Raw genomic sequence first — 24,844 nt, 5'->3', positions numbered from 1 at the left:
TATAGGCAACAAACAAGTCCCATTAGCTCCCTTTTGCCTTATGGACTTTTTCTTCGTCAACATGTCATCCATGAGCCTTATGCATGACATCCATAAGTACTACATGTCAACCTATGCTCATTTCTTAGAACTTAGCATGCACTACTATGTTCATGGGAACCTTGCATCGCACCATTTGGCAATTTGATTGTCTGTATGAGCTTTTATTTGATTGTTTTGTGTGATCAATACTTGTGAAGGCTCCAAATACAAACATCTTGGTCCTATGCTTTGGATGCCTCCGTGCCTAATCTATGCAAAGTATGTTTTCATCCGTTTGTAAAGTTTAGAAAAGCATCTCGATTCGCTTATTAAGAATGATTTAAGTAGTAGTTTCATATCAACACTAGGGCTGTAAATGAACCAAGTCATTCATGAACAACTCGGGCTCAGCTCGATAAAAATCTTGTTTATGTTTGTTTGTATATAAATAAGTCAAGCTTGAGCCTTAGTTTTTGGCAAGTTTAATAAACAAGCCGAGCCAAAGTAAAAAAATTTGTTCGCGAACAGGCTCGTGAGTTATTAAGCTTGATACACACAATTCAAGCATAGACTCATTTATAAGTTTATATGTGTTAGCTAAATATACTTATTACACATATCTTAATAATGACATGGCCAACATGAGACCACTACCTATATTATCTTAATTTTTTTCCTCCCTTTAAACTAATCAAGAACCACTTTAGACTATAATTACATTTAAAAATAAATAATTAATTAGGTAGACTGTATATGATCCTTCTCTATCAATCATCTAAAGTAAAGTTATGAAACATGTCAATATTTTCTTATTCATAATAGTTACAAACATGTATTTTTCTAGTCCTTCACCATTTAACGTGAATGTAAAAATTGTATTTTGAACAATTGTTGAAACTGTAGATAAGGAATGATAAATGAATGAATTTAATTATGTAAATTATTAATTTGAATAATAGCTAATCATAAGTAAGACTAGATGCATGATAAAATGAGTATACTACTTTCTTTATCTTTTTTCTTAATTTTATAGATTTAAGCATTTAATAATATAATTTTTTAGATCTCAAGCTCAAAAGCTTGACCTGAACTTGAGTTTGACCTTGATATTAAGCTTGAGTTTGGCTTGACTAATTAATCAAGCCAAGCCAAGCTCAAGCTTTTTAGCTTTCTCACGAGTTCAAGTTCAAACACTATTTTTAAACTTATTACAAGCTCAAGCCAAGTTTGAACATGCACTACTCGATAAAGCTCGGCTTGTTTACTGCCTATACAATTGTCTTTTTCTCTTATTGTTATAGTTGTAATGGTTATTAACCTTTGGTTACGATATCTACAAAATTTACTAATTTATAATGATAATCTAATCAATTAGGTATTGGGAGCCATTTGGTACTTTTTCTCTACTCAACGACTAACGGCTTGTTGGCACAAAGCGTGTGAAATTCATAGAAATGAAATTTCTTTTGACTGTGACCGCAGTTTTAGAAAGCTCTATTTCTTAGATGATTTCTGCCCTATTGATACACCAAATTCAAGTACATTTGATTTTGGAATATTTCTTGAAGCCCGTCGATCCGGAATCTTAGAGTCCACGGATTTTCTGCAAAAAGTATTTTACTGTTTCTCATGGGGCATACGAAATCTAAGGTTTGCACATATTACACCCTTTACTATTCCATATCAAAATATATAAGTCCTACCATGTCTATGTCGTTCAAGTTACACATAATGTAAAGAATATTACACTACCTAATAATTTATTATTAAATTCATATTCTGAAAATCTCATTATTGGATTATATGTTCTTAATATGCATGTCAATTTTCATGTCAATCGGATGTTATTTACTATTCCATTAATAAATTCATATTTTATGCATTATTTTAAACAGAAAAAAATTGATTTTAAATAATTGATTACTAACATGACTATGGATCTTTGATCACCTTGAATTTTTGTAAGCACGAAGAATTTATGAAGATAATGTAATCCAAAGGTGGTTTGGTAGATTTGTTAAAATTTGCATTCAATTAAAAATATTGAGTGATATAACATTGTTTAAAGTTACAAAGTTTATGGCTTTTTTAATTTGTTCTTAAATTTGTTGTTTGCACACAATTGAAGCTAAAATAGTTATGAGTATCTCATTATTGGATTATATGTTCTATATGTTTTTAAAATGTATACTAATTTTCATATCAATCAGATGTTATTTACTATTCCACTAATAAATTCATATTTTATGCTTTATTTTAAACAAAAAAACTTAATTTTAAATAATTGATTGTTGACATGACTATGGATCTTTGATCACCTTGAATTTTTGTAAGCATGAAGAATATATGAAGATAATGTAATCCAAAGATGGTTCAGCGGATTCATTAAAATTTGCATTCAATTAAAAATATTGAGTTATGTAACATTGTTTAAAGTTTCAAAGTTTATGGCTTTTTAATCTATTCTTAAATTTGTTGTTTGCCCACAATTGAAGCTAAAATAGTTATGAGTAGTGCTACATGCGATATGTACTACAAGTTTACTACATTAAGTATACAAATTGATGTGTCGCCAATAATAAAAAGATAATTCAAATATTTAGTTATAAGGTGGTTAGAGCCTACCAATCACATTCAATGGCATATTAGTTTGTAGATTATATTATATGTAATAAAACTTGTAATACATGTAGTATTTTCCAACAGTTATTAGTTTCTCCTAGTTTTATTAATGATCTCATTAAATAAAAATATCATTAATTTCTACTCTTTATTTCTTACATGGTAAAATCGTCAAGTAGAATAGAATTTCCTAATGAACAATGGGGTCACAATAAAAAGAAATACTTGAACCATGAATTGAGTTCTTAACGAATTTTCATAGATTTGGATCATCCTAGAAGTTGCAGGATTTTTTAAGTTTGCAACTAATAGAATTATGGTTTGCTTTTATACGGGAGATGCTTGGGTATTTTTTTCTTTGGCTATATTATACTCCTAATATAGATATATATGTCTTTGTAGTACTTTAAAATAGTACTTTAAGCACTACTCAAGCTATATATTAAGTATTTTATAATCTAATGTATCCTTTAAGGGTCGAGCAAGGTGATAAGGTCCTGCTCGGGTAAAAATCGATCTTAAACAGTTTGCAAGCAAGTCAGATTAATCAGATTATGATTTAACTAGTAGTTTTTAACATGCAAAAATAATAATATTATGATCATATTATTTTTGTCTTCCTAGTTCCTATTTGTTTATTTAGACCCCTTAAAACAGATTGTTTAACATGATAAATTAGCCAAGTGATTACTTAGGTTTATTATAAGATCTAGATTAAACAAGGACAGATCATATCATGCACAACAACAAAAAAGAAAGAACATAACAATATGATGACCTAGGAAAATCAATGAAACCAACAGTTTCAAGGTAAAGACTTGGGGAGGTTTTTACCTAGCTATTCTCAATGTAAAACAAATCCAGTAATAGAGAATCGAAGTTTTTACAATAAGATTTAACCTTAAATTTATTGCTACCATCAGTGGTAACTTACTGACAAGACCATGTGCAAACTTCGAATTCATGGACTCCTTTCTTGGATTTGCACCACACAAGCACCCACGCTTGTGATTTTGAGATCTCACTCAAAGGTTTCAGATCACGGTTTATTAATCTTTGCAGCAACTAGATTCCACCAGCACTTGGTTATAGGTCTTGTTCCGGTTGATGCTTGTAGAGTTAGAAAGTATAGATTCTCTCAGATCTCATAAGAGTAACTCACAAGTCTTCCAAGATTATTCAAAATGTAGCTAGGGTTTTCCTCTTATACATAGAAGTGTTGGACTGAAATCCTAAACTTGTTCGCGGGCTTAGGCCTGTTTAAAATTCTACAGAAATTCTATTTTTGCGGTTTTCAATTGATTGAGCTTCACAATTTGATTGGTCGAGCTTCACAGAAAAATAATTCTTTTTCCTACAGCTTGTACATTCTTGAGTTTTGACCTGTACAACTTTGAGCAATGTCTAACACCTATTACAAACATGTTTTTGTTCTCGATTTGCCAATACATACAAGTTGAAATTCTAAACATTTAATCCTAAATCTTTAGAAGCTAACAGTTCCTTTAAATACAAAATTACAAATAAGAGAGCAAATAACTAAAAAAGAAAAAAGAAAAAAAGAGAACCAATAACAAAAACTATTCAAATAAAACTTAAATAATACATTGATTTCTAAGTTTACATAATCCAAAGTTCACTAATAATATCATCACCATAAAATAACCAAAAAAAAAAAAAAATGCTAAAGTTTGTGGACCATGTCAAGTTATCAACCTTCTCAGTTGCGCCTCATCATTCTTGCATTGTCAAGCTTGTCTTGCATAGTGAATAGATACTTCAACCTTCATCACCACTATTTACATCACAGTATCAAAAGTCAATATTAATGTTCTTAACATATATGTCATATTTCGTTCTAATAAGATGTTATTTATTATTCAATCCATAAAATTTTTTTTATGCATAATTTAAGATTATAAAACTTGAAATTTAAACATTTGATTGTTGATATAGTTATTGATTTTTAATCTTCTTGAAATTTTACAAGCATAGAGGACATAATAAGAAAATGCAATCTAATAATAGATTTGTCAAAATTCACATTTGATAATAAAATATAAGGGAAGTTTGTAGCCATTGTCTTCTTTTGGCTCTTCATTCTTTCCTTAATTTCCTCCAATTGTGTTGCGTTCATGCTTCCTTCTCTCATGGATGTAATGGGCTTGAACCCCATCCTTAACTAACCACTTCTCTTGTGTATGGGGTTGGAGTTCTTATTCGTCCAAAGGCCATAAACATGTGATCTTGACCCTGTTTTCTTACTTTGAAGGGCCAAGTATAGATCTTTCAATTTCTCTTTAACTTATACATTTCCCCTAAAATTTCGTGAATTCTCATTTTTTGAATTTAGTTACAAATTTTTAAGATTAGTGTCTCATACATTATAGTTGGCATTTTGCAGTTCTTTTGGGTCAAACCTCCAAACAAGTAGCTACATATGGGAAAACTTCTTTGCCCTTGGAATTTCTATCTCTGGTCTGTTATTATTTCTTTATTTCATGGGAAACTTGCAGGTTAGTACCCAATCCTTTCCTTTCACTTTTTTTTTTTTTTTTTGTTTTTGGTGAAAACTTGTCTGCACTTGGAATTTCTATCTTTGGTCTTTTATTATTTCTTTATTTCATGGGGAACTTGCAGGTGAGTACCCAATCCTTTTCCTTTCACTTCTTTTCCTTTTAAAATATTTTAAAGCTCATATTTGTGTGTGTGTGTGTGTGTGAGAGAGAGAGAGAGAGAGAGAGAGAGAGAGAGAGAGAGAGTTCATTAATTCGACAAGTAATATGCTAATCTAGATAATTGTTTTAGTTTTTATTTTTTATAATTCAATAGTGACGACAATTGGGAATAAGAGATTTAAATTATGGACATCTATATCACCCTATTATTAGTGATAGTATTATATTGATATTATTATTACTTTTTATTTTTTTTACCAGTGATATTATTGTTAGTTTATTATTGTTGTTATTGCCATTTGTTGTTGTTGTTATTATTACCAATGTGATTGAGCCTTAAATATGCTTTTTTAGTCCTCGACTTTTAAGGCTGGCTTCATTTTGGTCCTTAAACAATTTTTTGTTTTATTTTAGTCCTAACTCTTTTGAAGCTTGTTTCATTGTTATTCTTCATCATTAGCTATAAAAAAAAATTTAAAAAAAAATTTCCAACAAAAAGAAGGCACATTAGCTTAAAAATTACTCTTAAAATAAGGAAATTCAAATAAAATTACTTTGTTTTGTTTTCCCTATTAGTTTCCCCTTAATTTCTTGGCAACCAAAAACATCACAAAATGTCATTTGCAGTGGGACAAAAAACACAATTACAAAGATGAGATGAGGGCAGTGGAGCTTGAAGCAGAAGAAGAGCTTGTTGTGGAACTAGCACATGCATTGAAGTGAACAAGAGTCAATGACCTCGATGGCAATGGTAGTAAGGGTGCTTGTGTTACAAACTCGTGGGTAGAACTCACACTTGAAAACCGACTTACAAGGAAAGGGTGCACAAGAGCTTATAAACATATGGTTAAGCTTACACTTAACCAATGTGGAACACTAAAATCATAATATATCACCACGCTCCGTAGTTGACATCCACGACTGCTCACTGTAGCAACATTGACCCGTTGGTAGCCCTTGTTCTTTTTGGTGGCTCCACTCAACTATCAGTAATTTTAATCCAGCCTCTAGGTCACCCCTTTCGGGATTCGACCACAAAGCCACAACTCATTTGATCATATACTCAATGAGCTACACCCAATTAATCAAGGTGATGGTTGGCTCTGATACCAAATGTTACAAACCCATGGGTAAAACTCACCCCTGAAAACCGGCTTACAAGGAGAGGGTGCCTAAGAGCTTATAAATACATGGTTAAACTTACACTTAACCAATGTGGGATACTAGGATTATAACAGCTTGCAACCGAATACAACAGGGCCTATGTTGCCCAGGAGGAGGCAATGGGAGAAGGAATTAGTGGCATGTTAGAGGATAGAGTAGGACAAGTGATCGATGTGGGAGTTAGTAGTCAAGAGTGGTGCAGTTGTAGGTGATATTACTGTAAAGGATGATCAAGAATAAGAGGATGGAGGAGGCGACAGTGGAAGCCAAGATGGGAGGAAGGAGTTTCAATGGTAATGATTGGGTGGTGGAGTGTACAGTTGGGTTTAGGATTGGGATCGAGATCGAGATCGAGGTTTGGATTCAAATGGAGACATTTGGTGACTTGGCATAACTGATGAGTTTAGGAGATACGAAATGTTGGAGGGGGTAGGGTAATATGGGTTGTTGGCGGGGGTAGCGATCCTTTTATAAAAGTGAGAGTATGCTATGTGTGGTTGTGACGTACTAAAGAGTTTACAATATAATTTTTATTAATTTTGGAAATTTTGGGTAATTTTCAAAATTTTAGGTTTAAAGATTTTATTTCCTTGAATTTAGGTGAATTTAATCATTTTAAATTCAAATTAGAGTCCTATTTATGGATTATATCAATTAGAATATGTTAGATCCTTTAAATTGATCTCAAAGTTTGTAAATGTTTTTTTGTAAATCAAATTCAGTTTAGTAAAAGTACAGGTATTTTGTGGATTCAAGGAACCCTCGTGGATTCGAGGAACCCTTGTGGATTTCAGGTTATTTTCTTGAAGTAGATGTGCTATTGTGGCTTCCGCACCGCATCGCTGGTATTAGAGCCTTGATATACTCTAGTTTGATGACTAATAGAAGCTATGGCTACCATCCCAGCGATGATAAAGTTGAACATGCAGTCCTCACTAGGTCTGAGTTTTAACACTTTTGTGAAGAGAACCAACAAGAATTACGCGAATTACAACAAGTAGTCGCTACTCTTCTTGCTAGGAAATCCTTCCCCAGCAACATCAGTTAATCTATTCGTAGATGCATTCCCAAATATGAGAAAGTTCAATTTTTTATGGAGAGATGTAAAATTTGGATTTTATTGATTGGATTCTAGATTTGGAAGAGTACTTTAATTATTGGGAGATTTGTGATGAAGAAAAAGTGTGCCATGTATCTAATAAATTGGATAGAGAAAAGCCAAATGGTGGGATAACATTCAAATCAATAATAAGCATCAAGGTAAGCATAAAATTTGCTCTTGGTAAAGAATGAAAAAAGTGTTGGTTTATTTATGGTTTCTTCTTCTTCTTCTTCTTCTTCATTATTATTATTATTATTATTATTATTATTATTATTATTATTATTATTAAATACTAGATTATAAAATTGTGGATTATAGATCTATAAATTCATATGAAGATGAAAATATTAGAAATTTCATAAGCCAGCCACAAAATCAAAATTATCACATTCAAGTTCATGTGCTGAGAAGAAAAAGGTTGACGGTCAATGAGACAAAGCAAAAACATATTAAAGAGATTAACCATTGTTTTAAAAATCGGACCGATCGGTTCAACCATTTGAACCAAACCAGAAACCGGTTTGACAAAATCTAGTGAAAATTGGTTAAGAACTAGAAAAAATCAAGAACCGATCCCTTTTCTAGTTCTTTGATCATTCTAGTTTTTAAAACCATGGGTTGAACTCCACCTCCCCCAACTATCTACCTATCTAAAAACTAATAATAATAAAGATGGACTTTATTTCATAATATAATATCACTAAGTCTAAATTCTTTTTTAAATAACTTTTATACATACATACATATATACATACATACATATATATATATATACATATATATATATATATATATATATATATATATATATATATATATATATATATATGTCTATAGCAAATCACACAATTTTTGTTCGCTTTGTAAAATTTAGGAAGATGATAAGTTCTCTTTAATATTTTTGTCTTTTTATGTATGAACACTTTGTATATAGTATATTTATAAGTTATGATTTATTCTATCACTAGAAAATTAAGATTGGTACTTCTTTCATAGACGTGTGCGTGGACACACACTGTCACCCCAATTAGGTTGTGTACGTTCTTGAGTATTTTTCATACACACACTGTTTTGAGTATGTTTTAACTGATTTGTCTTTAACATAATCCAACCTCCAAACAAAAATTTCAGACTTTGTCACTGTGTCTTACCCAATTAGGTTGTGTGCATCAGTGTGTGGAATAATGAGATGTTATATATATCATATTAAATTACTGATTGTCCCAAAAGTTTAAGCCATTGAAATGTGTTATATTTAATCATTTAAGCACATACTTCTAACAATACTTGTAAAAATATACAGGTGTACATGCAGCAAAGAACTTCAGAATTAGTTAAAAGTTCATGGCGGCGAAAGAAGAAGAAAGAAGAAGAAAAACCTTTACCAACTAAGAGGAGAAGAACTGAAGAATAAAAGGCAATCATAGAATTGTGGATTTCCAGAAACAATCTCCTAGTATAATGAGAAGCTTGATTATGGATCACATATAGAAGAGATTTAAAGAAGACGAAGATGTTTATGTGGAGAACCTAATCCATAACATTTCCTGGGAAGTTCAAAGCGATGTCAAGCACCATATCTGCTTTAAAAAGAATAGTTTGTTTAACTCTATAAATTTGTGGGAAAAATGCTTTTACACCTCCCCATGGGTGTATAGTAGGCATGACACCCCTTGAACTTTTATTTTAGTCAATTTAGTGTGGGTTTGGCATGTGTTATTTTTGCTAACTAATTTTGCTATTTAGCTTATTTTTGCTACTATTCATGGGTCTTATTTAAACCAATTTTTACCTTTATCTATAGTATTTTTAGGAAAAAGTTTTAAGTTTCAACAAAATATGTTTGGTAACAGTTTTTGTTTTTTTATTTTTAAAAACTTGTTTTTGGGAATATAAAGAAAAAATAATTTTTTTGTATTTAAAAAAAAAAAACATGTTTGGATAGCTGAAATTAAATAGATAGTTTTTTGAAGAAAAAAAAAGAAGAAATTACTAAAATATGTTGTTACTTGGATTTGAACTCTAATGCTAACTCATTAAATGAGACAGATTCATTAAATTAAAAGCGTATTTTCATTGACTTTTGAAAATTAGAAACTAAAAATAGCATTTTGCATGTTTTCAGTTTTTTTTATAAATTGAGTTTAAAAAAAAATTGTTTTCTATCCATTTTGATTGTCAAATAAGTTTTTTAGTCTCAAAAATAGAAAATTATTTTTAGAAACAGAAAATAAAGGAAAAATCCAGTTACTAAACATATGCTTACTCTCTCAACTTCATACATAAGCCAAATTAATATTTCTGTTAAGTCTAAAGTTTAAATAAATTTCTAACGCCTCTAGAGACTAGAGGTTCAGTTGTGAGACATAAATTGATGAGAGACAGCTCAAATAGGGAGATGGTCTCTCTCAATTAAATAGCGGCGTCCCTCCCTCCCTCCCGTCTCCAATCTCGCTGTTTGTGGTCCCACCGTGCCGTTGGATAGGAACAATGATGTAGCCTACTCTGATCTGGTGCGATGAAGACTACTCAAGAGCGTGCTTCATCCGTCCTCTCTCTTCTACTTTTGTGCCTTTTTTCAGTCTAATATTCAATTGCTTATCCTCTGAAATCATGGTCGCGTTGTGGGTTAATATTATCCTCTTGAATTGAATGCTGCTTGTATTTTAATGTTGGAGTGCGGAAAGGTAGGGCTATTGGGATGGGGAAGGTATTTTTTAATGTAAAAAATTCTCTTTTGGTTTTTAGTTCATGACTAGGCTGATTCAAAGAATAGCTAATACGGTTAATTTTTTTTTTTCTTTCTCTTTTGAGAATCAGAAAAGACTTCCATTCCATATCAGCAAGAAATAACCAAAAACATCAAGTCTTGAAATTAATGAGGATGGTTCCACAAGATTGGCTTGTTTCATTGTGATATCTTTACAAGGAAGCCGCTAGACACTAGCACTGACATCTATTATTTGAGAAAATAGTGGGTTTATGCGTTTTAATTTTTGGGTTAAATAAGTTTGAGGTTAGGAAGTGATTTTTTTGGTTAAGTTTACTAATATGGTCCTCTAGTTCTAGTGGATACAATGGAGTTGAGAACTATATATGAAGATTAGGGATGGCAATGGGGCGGGGCAGGACCGAAGGATGGGATCTTTGCCCCCGCCCCGTATAGATTTTTCTTGCCCCATCCCCGCCCCGCCCCGCATGACGGGAAAAATTTCTTACCCCATCCCCGCCCCTTAAGGCCCTGCGAAGACCCGTGAAGCCCCATCCTACACCGCAAAACTTTATTTCTTGTTAATTTTCCCTATAACTATTACCATTTTTTCAAATAAAATGACATGTTTCAATATTAAAAATATACTTGAAATTATAAATAAATTTATTCTATCAAATCAAACTAATTTTTAGCAAAAACTAAATAATATTATCTAAATATTTAATAAGACAATGTCACAACAAAAATCTCATAGTATGACACAAAAATCTCATATTATGTTAATGATAAAAAGTAAGTTGAGAAAGACATATGAATCATGAATGAAAAGACAAAAAAAAAAGAGAGTTAAAATTGGTACCTTATTTCCAACTTTGCTTGAGAGAAAAGAGAGGTAGAACCACGTTAGGTAGAATAAAATAAGCTGATGATATTTTTGTTTAAATAGTAGGATTTTAGAGTATGAAAAAATTACAACTTAATCCTTATTAACGCGGGGTGAGGCGGGGTGGGTCTAAAAAGTGTAAACTCATCCCTACCCCGCCCCGTGATGCGGGTCTAAAATCTCGCCCCATCCCCGCCCCATCACCTTTGCAGGGCGGGGAAAACCCGCACGGGGCGAAGCGGGGAGGGGCGGGTCAAGCGGGGCGGGGAAAAATTGCTATCCCTAATAAAGATGCAATTCAGATCCATCAAGCAAAACACCTGGGGCAAATATTGTGGATTGGCAAGCCATATTGATATTATATAATAGATGGTTGTGGTTCGAGTTTTTGTTGAGTTCTTTAAATTGTTTTTATTATGCATTTTTGTTTTACAAGTTTTGATCAATTTTATTTGAAAATTTGAACTCATTTTTCTATGTTAAATTTAAATAATTTTGCATAATTTTTCAGATCTAGAAAAGAGGCAGCATTTCCAATTGAGCTTGGATGGATTAGCCACTATGGCCTTTTACTATTTGGTCCTTTTTAACCCTTTAGATTTAGAGTTTAAGGTTTTAGTTTGATATCTGTTCACTCTCTTAATCATATACTAAACATGGATTTAATTGAGGATTATGATTCTTATGGCCAATCACGGCCAATAGGAATAAGGTTATGTTGATTTAAAAGGCGAGGATATGTGACATACATTAATAAGTAATTCTTACTTGGAATTTACTGGTGTTTGACGGCCAAAATCAGAGGACTCTGATTTGAAATTTGTCGGGGTCAATTTTCGAAAATGCCAAATAGAAGGAAAACTGTCCAAAACACCTGTTAGATTCGATAAATGTAAATAAATAAGGAGAGTTAAGTCCAAAAATTCATGATACTCTTTAGAGTAAAGGTTAGTGGTGCGTCACTAATCTTTACTCCTAGAGAAATATTTATAGTATCCTTAAGGTTCGTTTGGATATAACTTATTTTGCTGAAAATTGAAAATTGAAAACACTGTAGCAAAATAATTTTTAAATGTGTAAATAGTACTGTGAGACCCATTTTTATTATTATTATTTTTTGAATAAAGTGGTTGTAGGTCCCGTGAATAGTGCACAATGTCTCATGCATAGTGTAATCCGCGTGCATGAGCAGTGCGAGTTACTATTCATAAGCCTAAATGCACTGTTCATGTTCCATGAACAGTGCAAGAGGCACTGAAAAAAAGAAAAAGAAAAACGCAAATGCAGTTTCATCCAGATCCAAACGCCACCTTAGTATACTAAATGTTGGCTCCACCAATGTTTGACAATATGATCTCCATCAATAACTCTACATTAATTATTGGAAAATAGTATATATGGTCTTTGTCAATAACTCTACATTAATTATTGATCGTTGGATTTAATGAGAATATATAACCTTTAAAAAGGTGTAAATTTAGTCAAGTTAATTACCATGGGGTGGAGCTTGTGTCCAGTAGCCAATGCTACTAGACACGTTGTGATGCAAACATGTGTCCAAGACTAGTTAATGTTCTAATCACCTAAGTAGTGACTAGTCATTAATGTTGTCTCATACATTTAGTACTTTTACCTTTAACTAACATACATACATTATCTTATCAAAAAAAAAAAAAAAAAACTTACATACATTAATTCATGATAGATGACGATGTTAATTGGGCACAATTGTTGGGTTATTTAACCATACTTTACCACCATGCACTCTTGGCTCGATTGTCACTCCACAAATACAAAGTTTTTGTGGGGTGTGGAGGGGCAAGACCGGAGTTCAAGTCTCCAGGAGAGAGTTCTACATACATATACACTTAAATTGGGTTAGAATAGAAGTTTTATGCTCTTCTTCTTTCTTTCTTCTTTCTTCTTATGATGCTCATGGAACACATACCCACCGGCTCCTACTGCAACTATTGTTGCAATCTCCTCCTTTATCTTGTGCTTGTGGGCATGCTTTGGATTTTTCTTTGCTTGATGCTTTTCATGTTGAAACAATAATTGAAACAAATTAAAGTTCTAGTACCTTAATGCATAATAAAAATTGTTTCAATCATAGATCCAATTAGAAGTTATATTGCTTTAATCACAACTCACCACCTTAATAAATATGTTCTTTTAACATTTTTCATTTTTCCCATGTATTCCACGTTTCCATTTTAAGCTAGCTAATTTGATCACTTTGGAAGAAAGGAGGAATTATTAAGTCCTTTCATGGTCTTTCTCTTTCCCCCTTGCCCATCCCCTTTAGGAATTATTAAGTCCTGTCATGGTCTTTCTCTTTCCCCCTGGCCCATCCCCGTTGGTGAGGGGCAGCCTCCACTAGAAAGACTTGATCATTTCTTAGAACAATATATTATTTTATTCCACTACTAATATTATAATTGCACAAAACAAAATAGAATATAAGATGTAAGGTGTATTGTAAAAATGAATGTAAAATTGAATAAAAAAAAGAATATTCAAATAAAGTGATAAGAGAATATAGTATAAGATGTATGATAAATCATTAAAATGATAGTGTAAAATAGATAAAATAACTTTTTTAATGACCCAAAATACATATATTTTTTGCATGGGCTGGAATGCTTATACTTGTATATCAAAAATAATTTTGTCAATAAATCTAAAAAGTTTGGCAATAATTGCACCCAAAGATTCTGAACTTACCTTATTGGTTGCTGAAAAAATGACAATATTGAAAGAGTTGAGGTATTGATCATTGTGATTAATTCTGTGAATACACACTATTAACTCACTTTTTAAGTGCACAACAAGAGTTGCTCTTATCTTTATTACTTGCATAGTTGCATCGGCTTCTGCAATTGCACTTGCTCTTAAAATTCTACTAAAAAGCCAAATTCTGCCACTCAAATTTGTTTTGTCCAAATCTCTGTCCCTCTTTTTCCGCCTTGCATGTAAAATGCATACTACTTGAGTTTGTCAGGTTCAATTACTTTTTACAAATACACATTCTCTTTCTCACTAAGGGGGATACATATTAAAAAAAAAAAAAAAGCTGCATATTTAAAAATATTTATTGTTTACTTTTATTATATGTTTTGATATGGTTGTTGTAGGGTCTTGGGTTTCGGCCGAGAGCGTGGGACTTTGGCCGAGATCGTGAGTAGCCCGAGTCCAAGGAGGAATATCTCCTTAGATAAGCTAAACGCAGATCGGGTATAGATCCTAATAATTAAAGTGACCTTCTAGGAAGTTATAATGATAGGGACGAGTATTATGAACGTACAAGAGGGGTAAGAACTCAAAAATATCTAAGGGAAAGCTGCTACATCGCATTGAATGCCCTGCAGCTAACTTTTTTACCATATTTATGTGGAAAAGACCTCTGAACAGTGCTACCTTGGCAATCACAACTCACAGAAGCCAGAAAGGGTGTCTGATGGGACAAGCACTCAAGTGGTGGCTTAAAAGATCAACAAGTGTAGGATTAAGATCATCCATCCAAAAGGAACTATATAATGGAAGAGGCCTTTCATGAAAAGGGGATGGAAAAAGGAGAAGAGAAAGTACTGTAGCAATCTCAACAACTCCTGTAACTATTGTCATCCAATATAAACTAGAACAGAGCTCCTCGGACTGTGCTGAGGACAAACTTTCTCGCACAAACCGGGTTCAATTCTCGTTGGCTCATCATCCAAAACCATATTAACTGTTATCCATGCACTAAAAATTAGCTCTTTGACCCACTCTCTACAAATTTATTGTACTGGGTTCACTGGACCAAGATCCCTTACATTTTGGGTTTGGTCTAAAAATCGTGTCCCTACAATTGGCATCGTCTGTGGGAAGAGCTTGTGTGATAGTGAGTGCAACTGTTAAATATGGTAGGATCAGACCCCCATCAGCAAGAGTCTCTAGGGAAAGCCATTATGGTGGCGAGTTTACTATGTGAGCAAGTCACTACATGAGGCATACACAGTTGTTGTCCTAACTTAGCTTCTGCTCAGGTCTATACTATGAAGTGCAGATTATATGGGGAGAATTGCTGAATGGGGCATAGTTCTAGGGGCGTCTAACATCAAGTACATGCCTCGTACCTCTGTCAAAGACCAGGTCCTCACGAATGTGGTGGCCGAGTTCGCTAAACCTCCATTAGAGGAAGTGGTAGCAACACATAAGCAATTCAAAGGGGCTCTGTGGTGGGGCTAGTTCTTGAATGTATATATTGATATCTTCTAATCTATTGAAGTAGTTAAACAGAACCTTAACTATGCCGAGTCCTTAGATCTCCTGCTTTGGGGACACACTGGCATTTATTGAAGTAGTTAAACAGAACTTTAGTTATGCCGGCTCCTCAAACCTCTTACTTTGGGGAAATTAACACATACTGGCATTTTTAAAATTGGTTAAACAGAACTTTAGCTATGCCGGGTCCTCAAACCTCCTGCTTTGGGAAAATTAACACACAACTTTCAAAGTGTTTAAACTATAACTCAATCATGCCTCGGTCCTCGAACCAGATGATGTGGGAAAGTTAACATTCCATGACATCTCTCTTCAAGTGTTTAAATTATAACTCAATCATGCCTCGGTCCTCGGACCAGATGATGTGGGAAAGTTAACAGTCTATGACATCTCTGTTCAAGTGTTTAAACTATAACTCGATCATGCCTCAGTCCTCGGACCAAATAATGTGGGAAAGTTAACATTCCATGACAACTTTCAAAGTGTTCAAACGGAACCTTAGTTATGCATGGCTCCTCGGACCACATACTTTGGGGAATTAACATTCCATGATATCTATTTGTTTCACACTAAGTGTCAAGACAGGCCCAAGATTATAACCAAATCCTCAGATTGATTGCTTTGAAAGAAGCAATTTACATTACAAATATGGGGCACGTGAAACGGCACCCCTTGGGTGTAAATCAAAGGATCAAAGCAGAATTAACTCTTAGGAATTCAAAACCCAACTTTTTTCCTCGGATGAGAGGAAAAAACCAGAGTTTTAAGGGGCTGTTGTAGGGTCTTGGGCTTCGGCTGAGAGCGTGGGGTTTTGGACGAGATCGTGAGTAGTTTGAGTCCGAGGAGGAATATCTCCTCGGATAAGCTAAACACAAATCGGGTATAGATCTTAATGATCAAAGTGACCTTCCAGGAAGTTTTAATGATAGGGACGAGCATCATGAACATACAAGAGGGGTAAAGACTCAAAAATATCTAAGGGAAAGCTGCTACACCGCATTGAATGCCCTGTAGCTAACTTTCTAACCACATTTATGTGGAAAAGACCCCTAAATAGTGCTACCTTGGCAACCACAACTCACAGAAGGCTAGAAAGGGTGTCTGATGAGACAAGCACTCAAGTGGTGGCTCAAAAGATCAACAAGTGTAGGATTAAGATCATCCATCCAAAAGGAACTATATAATGGAAGAGGCCCTTCATGAAAAGGGGATGGAAAAAGGAGAAGACAAAGTATTGTAGCAATCTCAACAACTCCTGTAATTATTGTCGTCTAATATATACTAGAACAGAGCTCCTCGGACTATGCTGAGGACAAACTTTCTTGAACAAACTAGGTTCAATTCTTGTTGGCTCATCATTCAAAACCATATTAACTGTTATCCATGTACTAAAGCCTAACTCTTTGACCCACTCTTTACAAATTTATTGTACTGGGTTCACTAGGCTAAGATCCCTTACATTTTGGGTTTGGTCTGAAAATCGTGTCCCTACAGTTGTATTGTCTAATCTTTTTCCATTTTTCCAGGGATCAAAATCCAGACTTTTCTGGTGAAGTTTGTTGGGTCATCTATACATAGTTCAGAGGTTGGTTCTTTATTTGGACCTTGGATCATCGATAAGCTTTAGGTATGAGTTACCATCAGCACGGGGACAATGAAAGGTAGTTTCTTTTTCTCACTAAAAATAAACTGTTGTTCCCTCTTCTGTCAGTAGTTTGAATCAATATATTGGTTAATTACTATTAGAACATTTTTTTAATAACATTTCGAATGTCTGAAACTGAAAGACACCTTATTACAGCATCTTACTTGTATTATGTTGCTTTTGGGGCCAACTATGTCTAACCCAACTAAAATTTTCAAGATCTTAATTTTAAGTCACGAATTTTCAATCAATGAATTATCTTTTTTATAAGAAAATGATTTTTTTTTTGAGAATCAATGTTTTTTTTTTTTGTTGAGAAACAGAAAATCAATGATTTAAAGTTGCTAAGTTATATACCAAGTTACCAACACACATATAATATGGCGCACAAAAATAATATGACGCCAAAAGCTTGCTATTATTAGCGAAAAAAATAAAAATATAACGAATTATTCTAACAATGATATTGTGATATTATATATGCTGAAAATTGGGTCTTAAAATATTATATGTATGTAATTTAATGTGACTCATTATAAATATTACACATGTTTCAGCTATTTGACACATTAGAAATACATAAAACTCTGTTTCCAAAATTTAAAACTAATATTTCCACTAAATTTATATAACCAAATTTTATTTTAAAAATTTTAATATATATATATATATATATTTTAAACCAATTTAATTGTGTACTATGATTTTTTGTTTTAATAAAAATTTAGGTCTTAATTTTCTAAATTATATAAAAGAGTTGTGTACTGTGATTAGTTGTTTACTACGATTCAACTGTGATTAGTATTAAGAAAGGCATCATAAGCTTGGTCATATTGCCTTAAATGTTTCACCAATTGGAATACTTTCTTACTCTTAAATTTTGTTAATTCCATTTGGGTACTCATTTTGGTTTGTTCATTAGAATCAAATATTTTGATAATGATGTATTTTGTGCACCATGCATTTTGGGCTTACCGTTATATATAACACTTTATATATATATATATATATATATATATATATATATATATATATATATATATATTTAAAAATAAAATAAATTAAGATAATAAGGTCCTGTTTGATAAACCATTTAAAAAAAATACGTATTTTTAAACAACGTTACACGTATTTTTACACATTTTTTTACCCACTTGTATTTTCACACATGTTTTCAAATAACAAAATACATGTTTTTAAGTGTATGTACCAAACATCCCTTAAATGATGGTGTGGGGGGAGAATAAGGAGAGAGCAGAGGATTTGTTTGCATCTTTTTTTTTTTGATAAATGTTTTGAGTCTTTTGATTGAGAGAGAGAGAGGCCTGGGTAGATAGTGATGTGATGGAGAAAGATTGTGAGATAAAAAAAAAGGGAAAATAAAAGGGAGAGAGAGAGAGAGAGAGAGAGAGAGAGAGAGAGAGAGAGAGAGAGAGAGAGAGAGAGAGAGAGAGAGAGAGAGAGTAAAGAAAAAAAGACAAAAAAGAGTGGGATTCAGATCCTCTAGAGTTCTTAGGGTACTCTACCAGTAGAGTTCATTAAATCCTAACCACTGTTTAATGATTTAATGGTTTAGATTCTGCCATGTCAGCATTTCATTAATAATATTCTTGAAATAATAAAATAATGTTGTAAACAAAACAATTAAGATGATTGTTAATGAAATGCTGACATGGCAAAATCTAGACCATTAAATCATTAAAGAGTGGTTAGGATTTAATGAACTCTACTTGATAGAGTACCCTAGGAACTCTAGAGGATCTGAATCCGAATCCAAAAGAGTGACATTGCTTTTGGAAAGGAGGGAGGAAAGAGAGAGAAGGGAACTGAGAGGAGAGAAAAGAAAATGATAGAAATCATTTCTCCCACGCCCACATGTTTAACTTCTTATGACCCAAAATTACATTTTTGCTCATATCTTTCATCCATCTTTTACATTCATGTCGACATAAAAGTTAAAAACATATATTTTTCCTTTGATTTCCTTTGTCTTTGCAAATGAAAGGAAAGAGAAGGGTATTATTCTCTTTTCTTTTCTCATCTCCCTATTTCCAAACATACATGAGATAATTGCTCCTCTTTTTTTTTTTTCCCTCTGCGTATTTCTTTTCTTTTAATCTTTCCTCATTTGCAACTAAACAAATACTGAGAGATAAGAGTGACTAGTCATGTCCTGTGTTGTAGTGGGAGGTAAAAAGTAGAGAATTCAAAAAAGTAAAAAAAAAAAAATAGTAGAGAAGTTAGAAGAGTAAAAAATTTCAAGCCAAATTGCATTTCTCCCAAAATTCAAATACTAGTCTGTATTGACAGAAATGATTTGGAATGATTTGAAATTTTTCCCAAGGTGGTATGAGTGAGTTCCTTGTTTCAGTTTGTTTACCAATACAATATTTCCTAGCCGGAACGAGACGAAATCAATAACTATGCAAAGGCGAAAAGCACTAAAAGAATTGTAAGGGAATGTATATGTTTTATGTGGCCCAAGGGTATTCTGGAGTTCTCTATGTGAAGGGTATTATGAAATTTGTGCAGCAAAGAAATTTTCTTCACCCATAATTGTACTTTCCTACTTTAAGATTTGACCCACCTACATTTTTCTCCTACTTAAATGGCTTTGCTATAAAATTTAGGTTCTCATGAATATAAAATGCCATTCGTTTAAAAGGTGAATATAAGATGTAATTAATCCTGAATATTTAAACATAAATAGAAGAAATTGCTTTTTCTTGTCTTTTCTTTATACACAGGAAGTAGAATAAGGTGTTTTGTTTCTTGTTTTTTTGTTTTTTGGCATGTAAACATATTAAAAAATAGGAATATGGTGTAAGTGTATAGGATCTCGAGCAAAATATATAGCCAAATCCATTGGTAGATACATACAAAATAAAGTCATTTGAAATTAAATATTGAAAAAGTGCATATGAATAATTTTGACCTTACTCAAAATTGAAAAACTATTCATCGGCTAGAGAGCAGAATCCCCAAAGCATAATAGTCCCCAAGTTGAACCATGATTCGAAGACCAATTAGTAATTGACTGCTGATTGCAGATAGAAATGTTTAGGAAATAAGAAAATGCTGCAACCGTTAGCCATTTATTACCAGAAGTACTGATAAAAATTCGAATTTACATATACCTTTGCCAAGTTAATTCAAAGTAATTTTTATTATTTAATTTGAATTAAATTATTATAATATTTTCTTTAATTCAACATATTATTAATGCTAATTGCTCTGTAAAATTCCAAAACAATGCACTCCAATCATCTTGTGCAAAAGAGTGGGAGTCGGAAAGAAAACATATATATGGTTCCACTAATTCAACTTCATATGTGCATAAGAGTGGTAATTGGCTAGGTTTGGGATGGATTAGCCTCTTTCCAATCCCAAACTTTTAAAATATGAGGAATTCCATTCCAAACTTTTTTTTGTAATAAAGAGAAAGATGTACTTTGTTATAAAAATCTAGTTTTCTCGTAAATAGAATTCATGATAGAGAAGTTTTAATTTTTAATAAATATTGGATTTCAATTAGTTCAATTGGTAAAATATTTTATTATCAAATAAAAAATCTGAAGTTTGATCTTCATTTACACTAAAAACTAATTAACATTTTAGCTTAATGATAAAGAACCATCATTATAGAACACATGTTATAGGTTGAAAGTTGAGTAAGATTAGCTTATGTTAGTTTAAGATGTACAAAGTCGACATAACTCAGTCCTAACTCCTAATACATAATTTTTTTTATTTTTAAAGAAGATCCTATTACAGAATCTGATAGTGTTTAGCTTTTTGTTTTTGTTTTTTTTTTTAAGGCAACCTATAATTTTATGTTTGCCGGGTTTTTGTTCAGGAATGAGAATAAGTCAACATTATTTAAATGGCATGAAGAAATACTTGTACTCGGTCGCGCGATTGCAGTATCGCTGGATCCCTTGTTCTTTTACGTTCCCGTGATCAAAGAAGACAAAAAGTGCATTGGGTTAAACAAAGTGTTGTGGACCATAGCTATTGTTTCGCGATCGGTCACCGATACCATTTACCTTGTGTATTTTGTAGTGAAATCCAAGATACGTAATGAAGGTCGAAGGTCCTCGTGGTCCTACTCCATGCTCCACTTTCTAGTTATTCTGCCCATTCCACAGGTAAGGGAGACTTTAGCTACGTTGTCTGTTGGAAGCTACTATTTTCACGTATTTTCTAGTAATTTGGAACTAACAAAAAAGATTTTTATAAAGTCTTACAGTTTGGTAACGTTGTTTGAACAACAGTTTTCGTTCTATGTGTGTATGTGTATATATATGTGTGGTCCAATTTTTATTTTAAATTATTAGATATTTAACTTATGACCTTCGAATGCCAATTGAAATTGTAATATAAATAAAATTTAGGTAAATGATACTTTCGGTCACTGAAATTTGGTGTATTTGGTTCTTGCAATTTAAAAAGTTCGAATTTGGTCCTTAAGATTTTAAAATGAAACAATTTGGTCTCTCTATTTTTTATACATTACTAACGGGGGTTGAGGCACCCCATTTTTGAGGAACCAAGTCAAATCAACCAAATATTTACAGAACCAAAATTGAACCAATCTCATATTTAAAGGATATAAATCAAACTCACCTTAAATTTTAGGGACTGATCCAAAATATTTTAATTTTGAAGGACCAAAATTAAAATTACACCAAATTTCAAGGATCAGAAGTATAATTTATCCCTAAAATTATTTGTTTGATTATATAAATTTTATATCAAAGTCTATGGTTTCTAATATTAATTTGAATAAAGTCACAATCCTATTGTTGATGAGTTGCATGTATAGACTAAAAATTCATTATTCATAAATTTATGATGAATATATATTAAAATAAAATGGAAAACGGAAAAAAAATTGAGCTGCTGCCTTCTCATAAAAATGATAGTTGATTAAAGATAAAATTAAAGATATTGAATCCAATTTGTCAATCTTGACTCAAGTTTGTTAAAGTTTAATAGGTATATTTTATGTAGTAAACATTTGGATTGTAAGACAATTGATTTATATTTTGATCTTTGTTTATAGCGCAATATTATCCAACTACACATAGTAGGCATACAATATATTCAAAGAAAAAAAAAATTATATCCGACCCCATGAAATAATTTCTGGCATCACCACTACTTCAAATATAGTCACACTTTACCACTGTTTCTAATTCCTATTTCTTAATAGCAGCACCTAACTGCCTATATTATAAAGATCTAACACGTAATTTTCAACGGACAAAAAATACTAAATTTTTTCTTGGATAAGGAATATTAAATTACTTTTATTTTACAACAAAAATATTTTCCCTTAACAGCAAAACTTCAAATAGATTTGCAATAAATCAAAATGTGAATTTGAAAAAATTTCTAATACACACATAATTACTATTTTCTTTAAATTAACACTGTCCTACACATAATTAGATTATATCCAATGACTCTAAAAACAAAAATTGTCGTAATCCATTCAGGTGGTAATGTCAAGCATATTTTCGGAGATGAGACGCACAAAATCTTCAAATATAACAATCTTGAACTCTGTAATTCTTTTGCAATATGGGCCAAGAGTTTTCGAAATCTAACTATCCTGGATGAAACTCTTAAGCGCTAAGAAATCTAATAAGGCTTCCATATGGATCAAAGCATCATTGAATTTATTTCTATACATCCTTGCTGGTCATGTAAGTTTGCTTACGTAGTAATTTCATATTCTTTATTTTTAATCTTCACAAATGTCGATTCTTTTATCAATGCATTAATTGTTGGCTTTCTTAATATTTAAATTCCAAACCAACCAACCTTGCTAAATCAAAATTTTTTAGAATTACCTGGATAAAACCTTTTATACAATTACCTTGAGAATACTAATACATCAAAACCTAGAAGGTACTATCTTGTGTAAGAGTTGTGCTGGGAGATCACACATTGGAAAGCCTCCAAATGAGTAGATAATATATATATACACATACACGCATACAGGGGCAACACTTGACTCAAAAGGCTTAAACCAATGGGTATGAGTACAATCATATTATATTAACCACTCACCCTTCTCATTATTATTTAATGTGAGATTTCATTTACACGTGTATATCCAACAATTTTCTCCCTCACTTATAAATCTTTGCCTCTATGTGGACAACAAATAAGTCCTATTAGCTCCCTTTTGTCTTATGGGTTTTTTTCTTCATCAATAAATCTTTTTTTATTTTCTATTTTTTTTAAGATCATCTCTTTGGGCTTTCGTCAGCTTGCTTGGTGCCATCTATACTTATGAAGGCTCCAAGTACACCAATTTTGTACCCGTGCTTTAGATGTCTTCCTGCCTAATCTATTCAAAGTACGTTTCCATCGGTTCGTAGAGTGTAGAAAAGCATCTTGATTCGTTTATTGAGAATAATTTAAGTAGTAGTTGCATATCCATACAAATCTTTTTTCTCTTATTGTTATAATTGTAATAGTTATTAACCTTTGGTTAAGATATCTACAAAATTTAATAGTTTATATTGATTATCTAATTGTTTAGGTATTGGGAGCCTTTTGGTACTTTTTCTCTACTACTCAACGACTGACGGCTTGCTGGCACAAAGCGTTTGAAAATCGTACCGATGGGTTTGAAATATCTTTTAACTGTGGCCATAGTTCTAGCAATCTATCTTTTTTAGATGATTTCTGCCCTATTGATTCACCAAATACAAGTACCTTTAATTTTGGAATATTTCTTGAAGCCCGTCGATCCGGGATATTAGAGTCCACGGGTTTTCTGCAAAAAGTATTTTACTGTTTCTGGTGGGGCATGCAAAATCTAAGGTTTGCACATATTATACCCTTTACTATTCCATATCTTTACTATTCCATATCAATATATGTAGAAATTAAGCAACATCATTAACCACACATATGTGGCTTGATGGTAAGAGTTCTCGTCTTACACCCAAAGAAGAGCGGTTCGAGCGATAACCCCAGCAAAACCCGTGTGGTACACATGGTATTAGTCATTATGTACTAAAAAGTGCAATAGGACCCATGAATAGTAGTAAAAATAAGCTAAATAAAAATAAATAAATAAAAAGCTTTTTAAGCCAATGCCAAACACAACCTTAATATCATAGTTTTTCATTTATGCATCTATTTTCGTGCACTGTGGTGAATTTAAGTTTGTTGAATGCCTATAGATTTTTTTGCTCAAAATAAAAGAGAATGTAGAAGAAACATGAAAAATTGTTTAAATTTAAAAAATAATAAGGGATGAAAGGAAAATTTAAAAAATGATAAGAGATGAGGATTGTAACTAGTGAGAATGGGAGTTTAATGGGAGATTTTAAATTATAAGCTTTTAACTTACAAATTGTCCCCATTGATTGAAAACATGTTAGTAAGGAAAGAGTGGATATTTTGGGATATTCAAAACTTAGAGTCTACGGCTTAGAAGCCTCTTAATTAAATAGTATTATAGACTATAGATAGATAAAAAGCTAATTCAAATATTCAGTTATGAGAGATGTTGGAGCTCACTAATGACATTTATTGCGAGTTTGCGACATTAGTTTGTAAGTTATCTGTAGTAAATTTGTATTACCTTTTAGCGTTTTCTAATAAAGTTATTAGTTTCTTCTTGTTTTTACTAATGATCTTATATATTAAATAAAAATATCATTTACCTATTTATTTCTTACACGGTAAAATCATCAAGTAGACTTCCTCACACATTTGTTAGACCATG

The 24,844-nt window shown here is 32.2% G+C and overlaps 1 protein-coding gene and 1 pseudogene across 2 annotated transcripts in view; both read left to right on the top strand.

Annotated features, from left to right (window-relative positions):
• The window catches only part of LOC142642720 (cyclic nucleotide-gated ion channel 1-like), a 38,217-nt gene extending 28,939 nt beyond the window's left edge, over positions 1 to 9,278 (top strand). Inside the window, exons 6-8 of one of the 2 annotated variants that reach the window (XM_075817134.1) lie at positions 1,397 to 1,671; positions 5,048 to 5,159; positions 8,891 to 9,278. In XM_075817134.1, the coding sequence (XP_075673249.1) occupies positions 1,397 to 1,671; positions 5,048 to 5,159; positions 8,891 to 9,001 (498 nt within the window). In that variant the 3' untranslated portion in view covers positions 9,002 to 9,278. Of the gene's footprint in view, positions 1 to 1,396; positions 1,672 to 5,047; positions 5,160 to 5,948; positions 6,075 to 8,890 lie in introns of those variants that run through there. The other variant, XM_075817135.1, reaches the window with a different exon arrangement.
• Positions 9,279 to 15,233: 5,955 nt separating this feature from the next.
• Positions 15,234 to 24,844, top strand: part of LOC142643906 (cyclic nucleotide-gated ion channel 1-like) — an 89,718-nt pseudogene continuing 80,107 nt past the window's right edge.

The sequence above is a fragment of the Castanea sativa genome, chromosome 7 (assembly GCF_040712315.1).
Source record: "Castanea sativa cultivar Marrone di Chiusa Pesio chromosome 7, ASM4071231v1".
NCBI lineage: Eukaryota > Viridiplantae > Streptophyta > Magnoliopsida > Fagales > Fagaceae > Castanea > Castanea sativa.
Note: the sequence above shows the minus strand (reverse complement) of the source record. Positions and strands in the feature narration are given on the sequence as shown.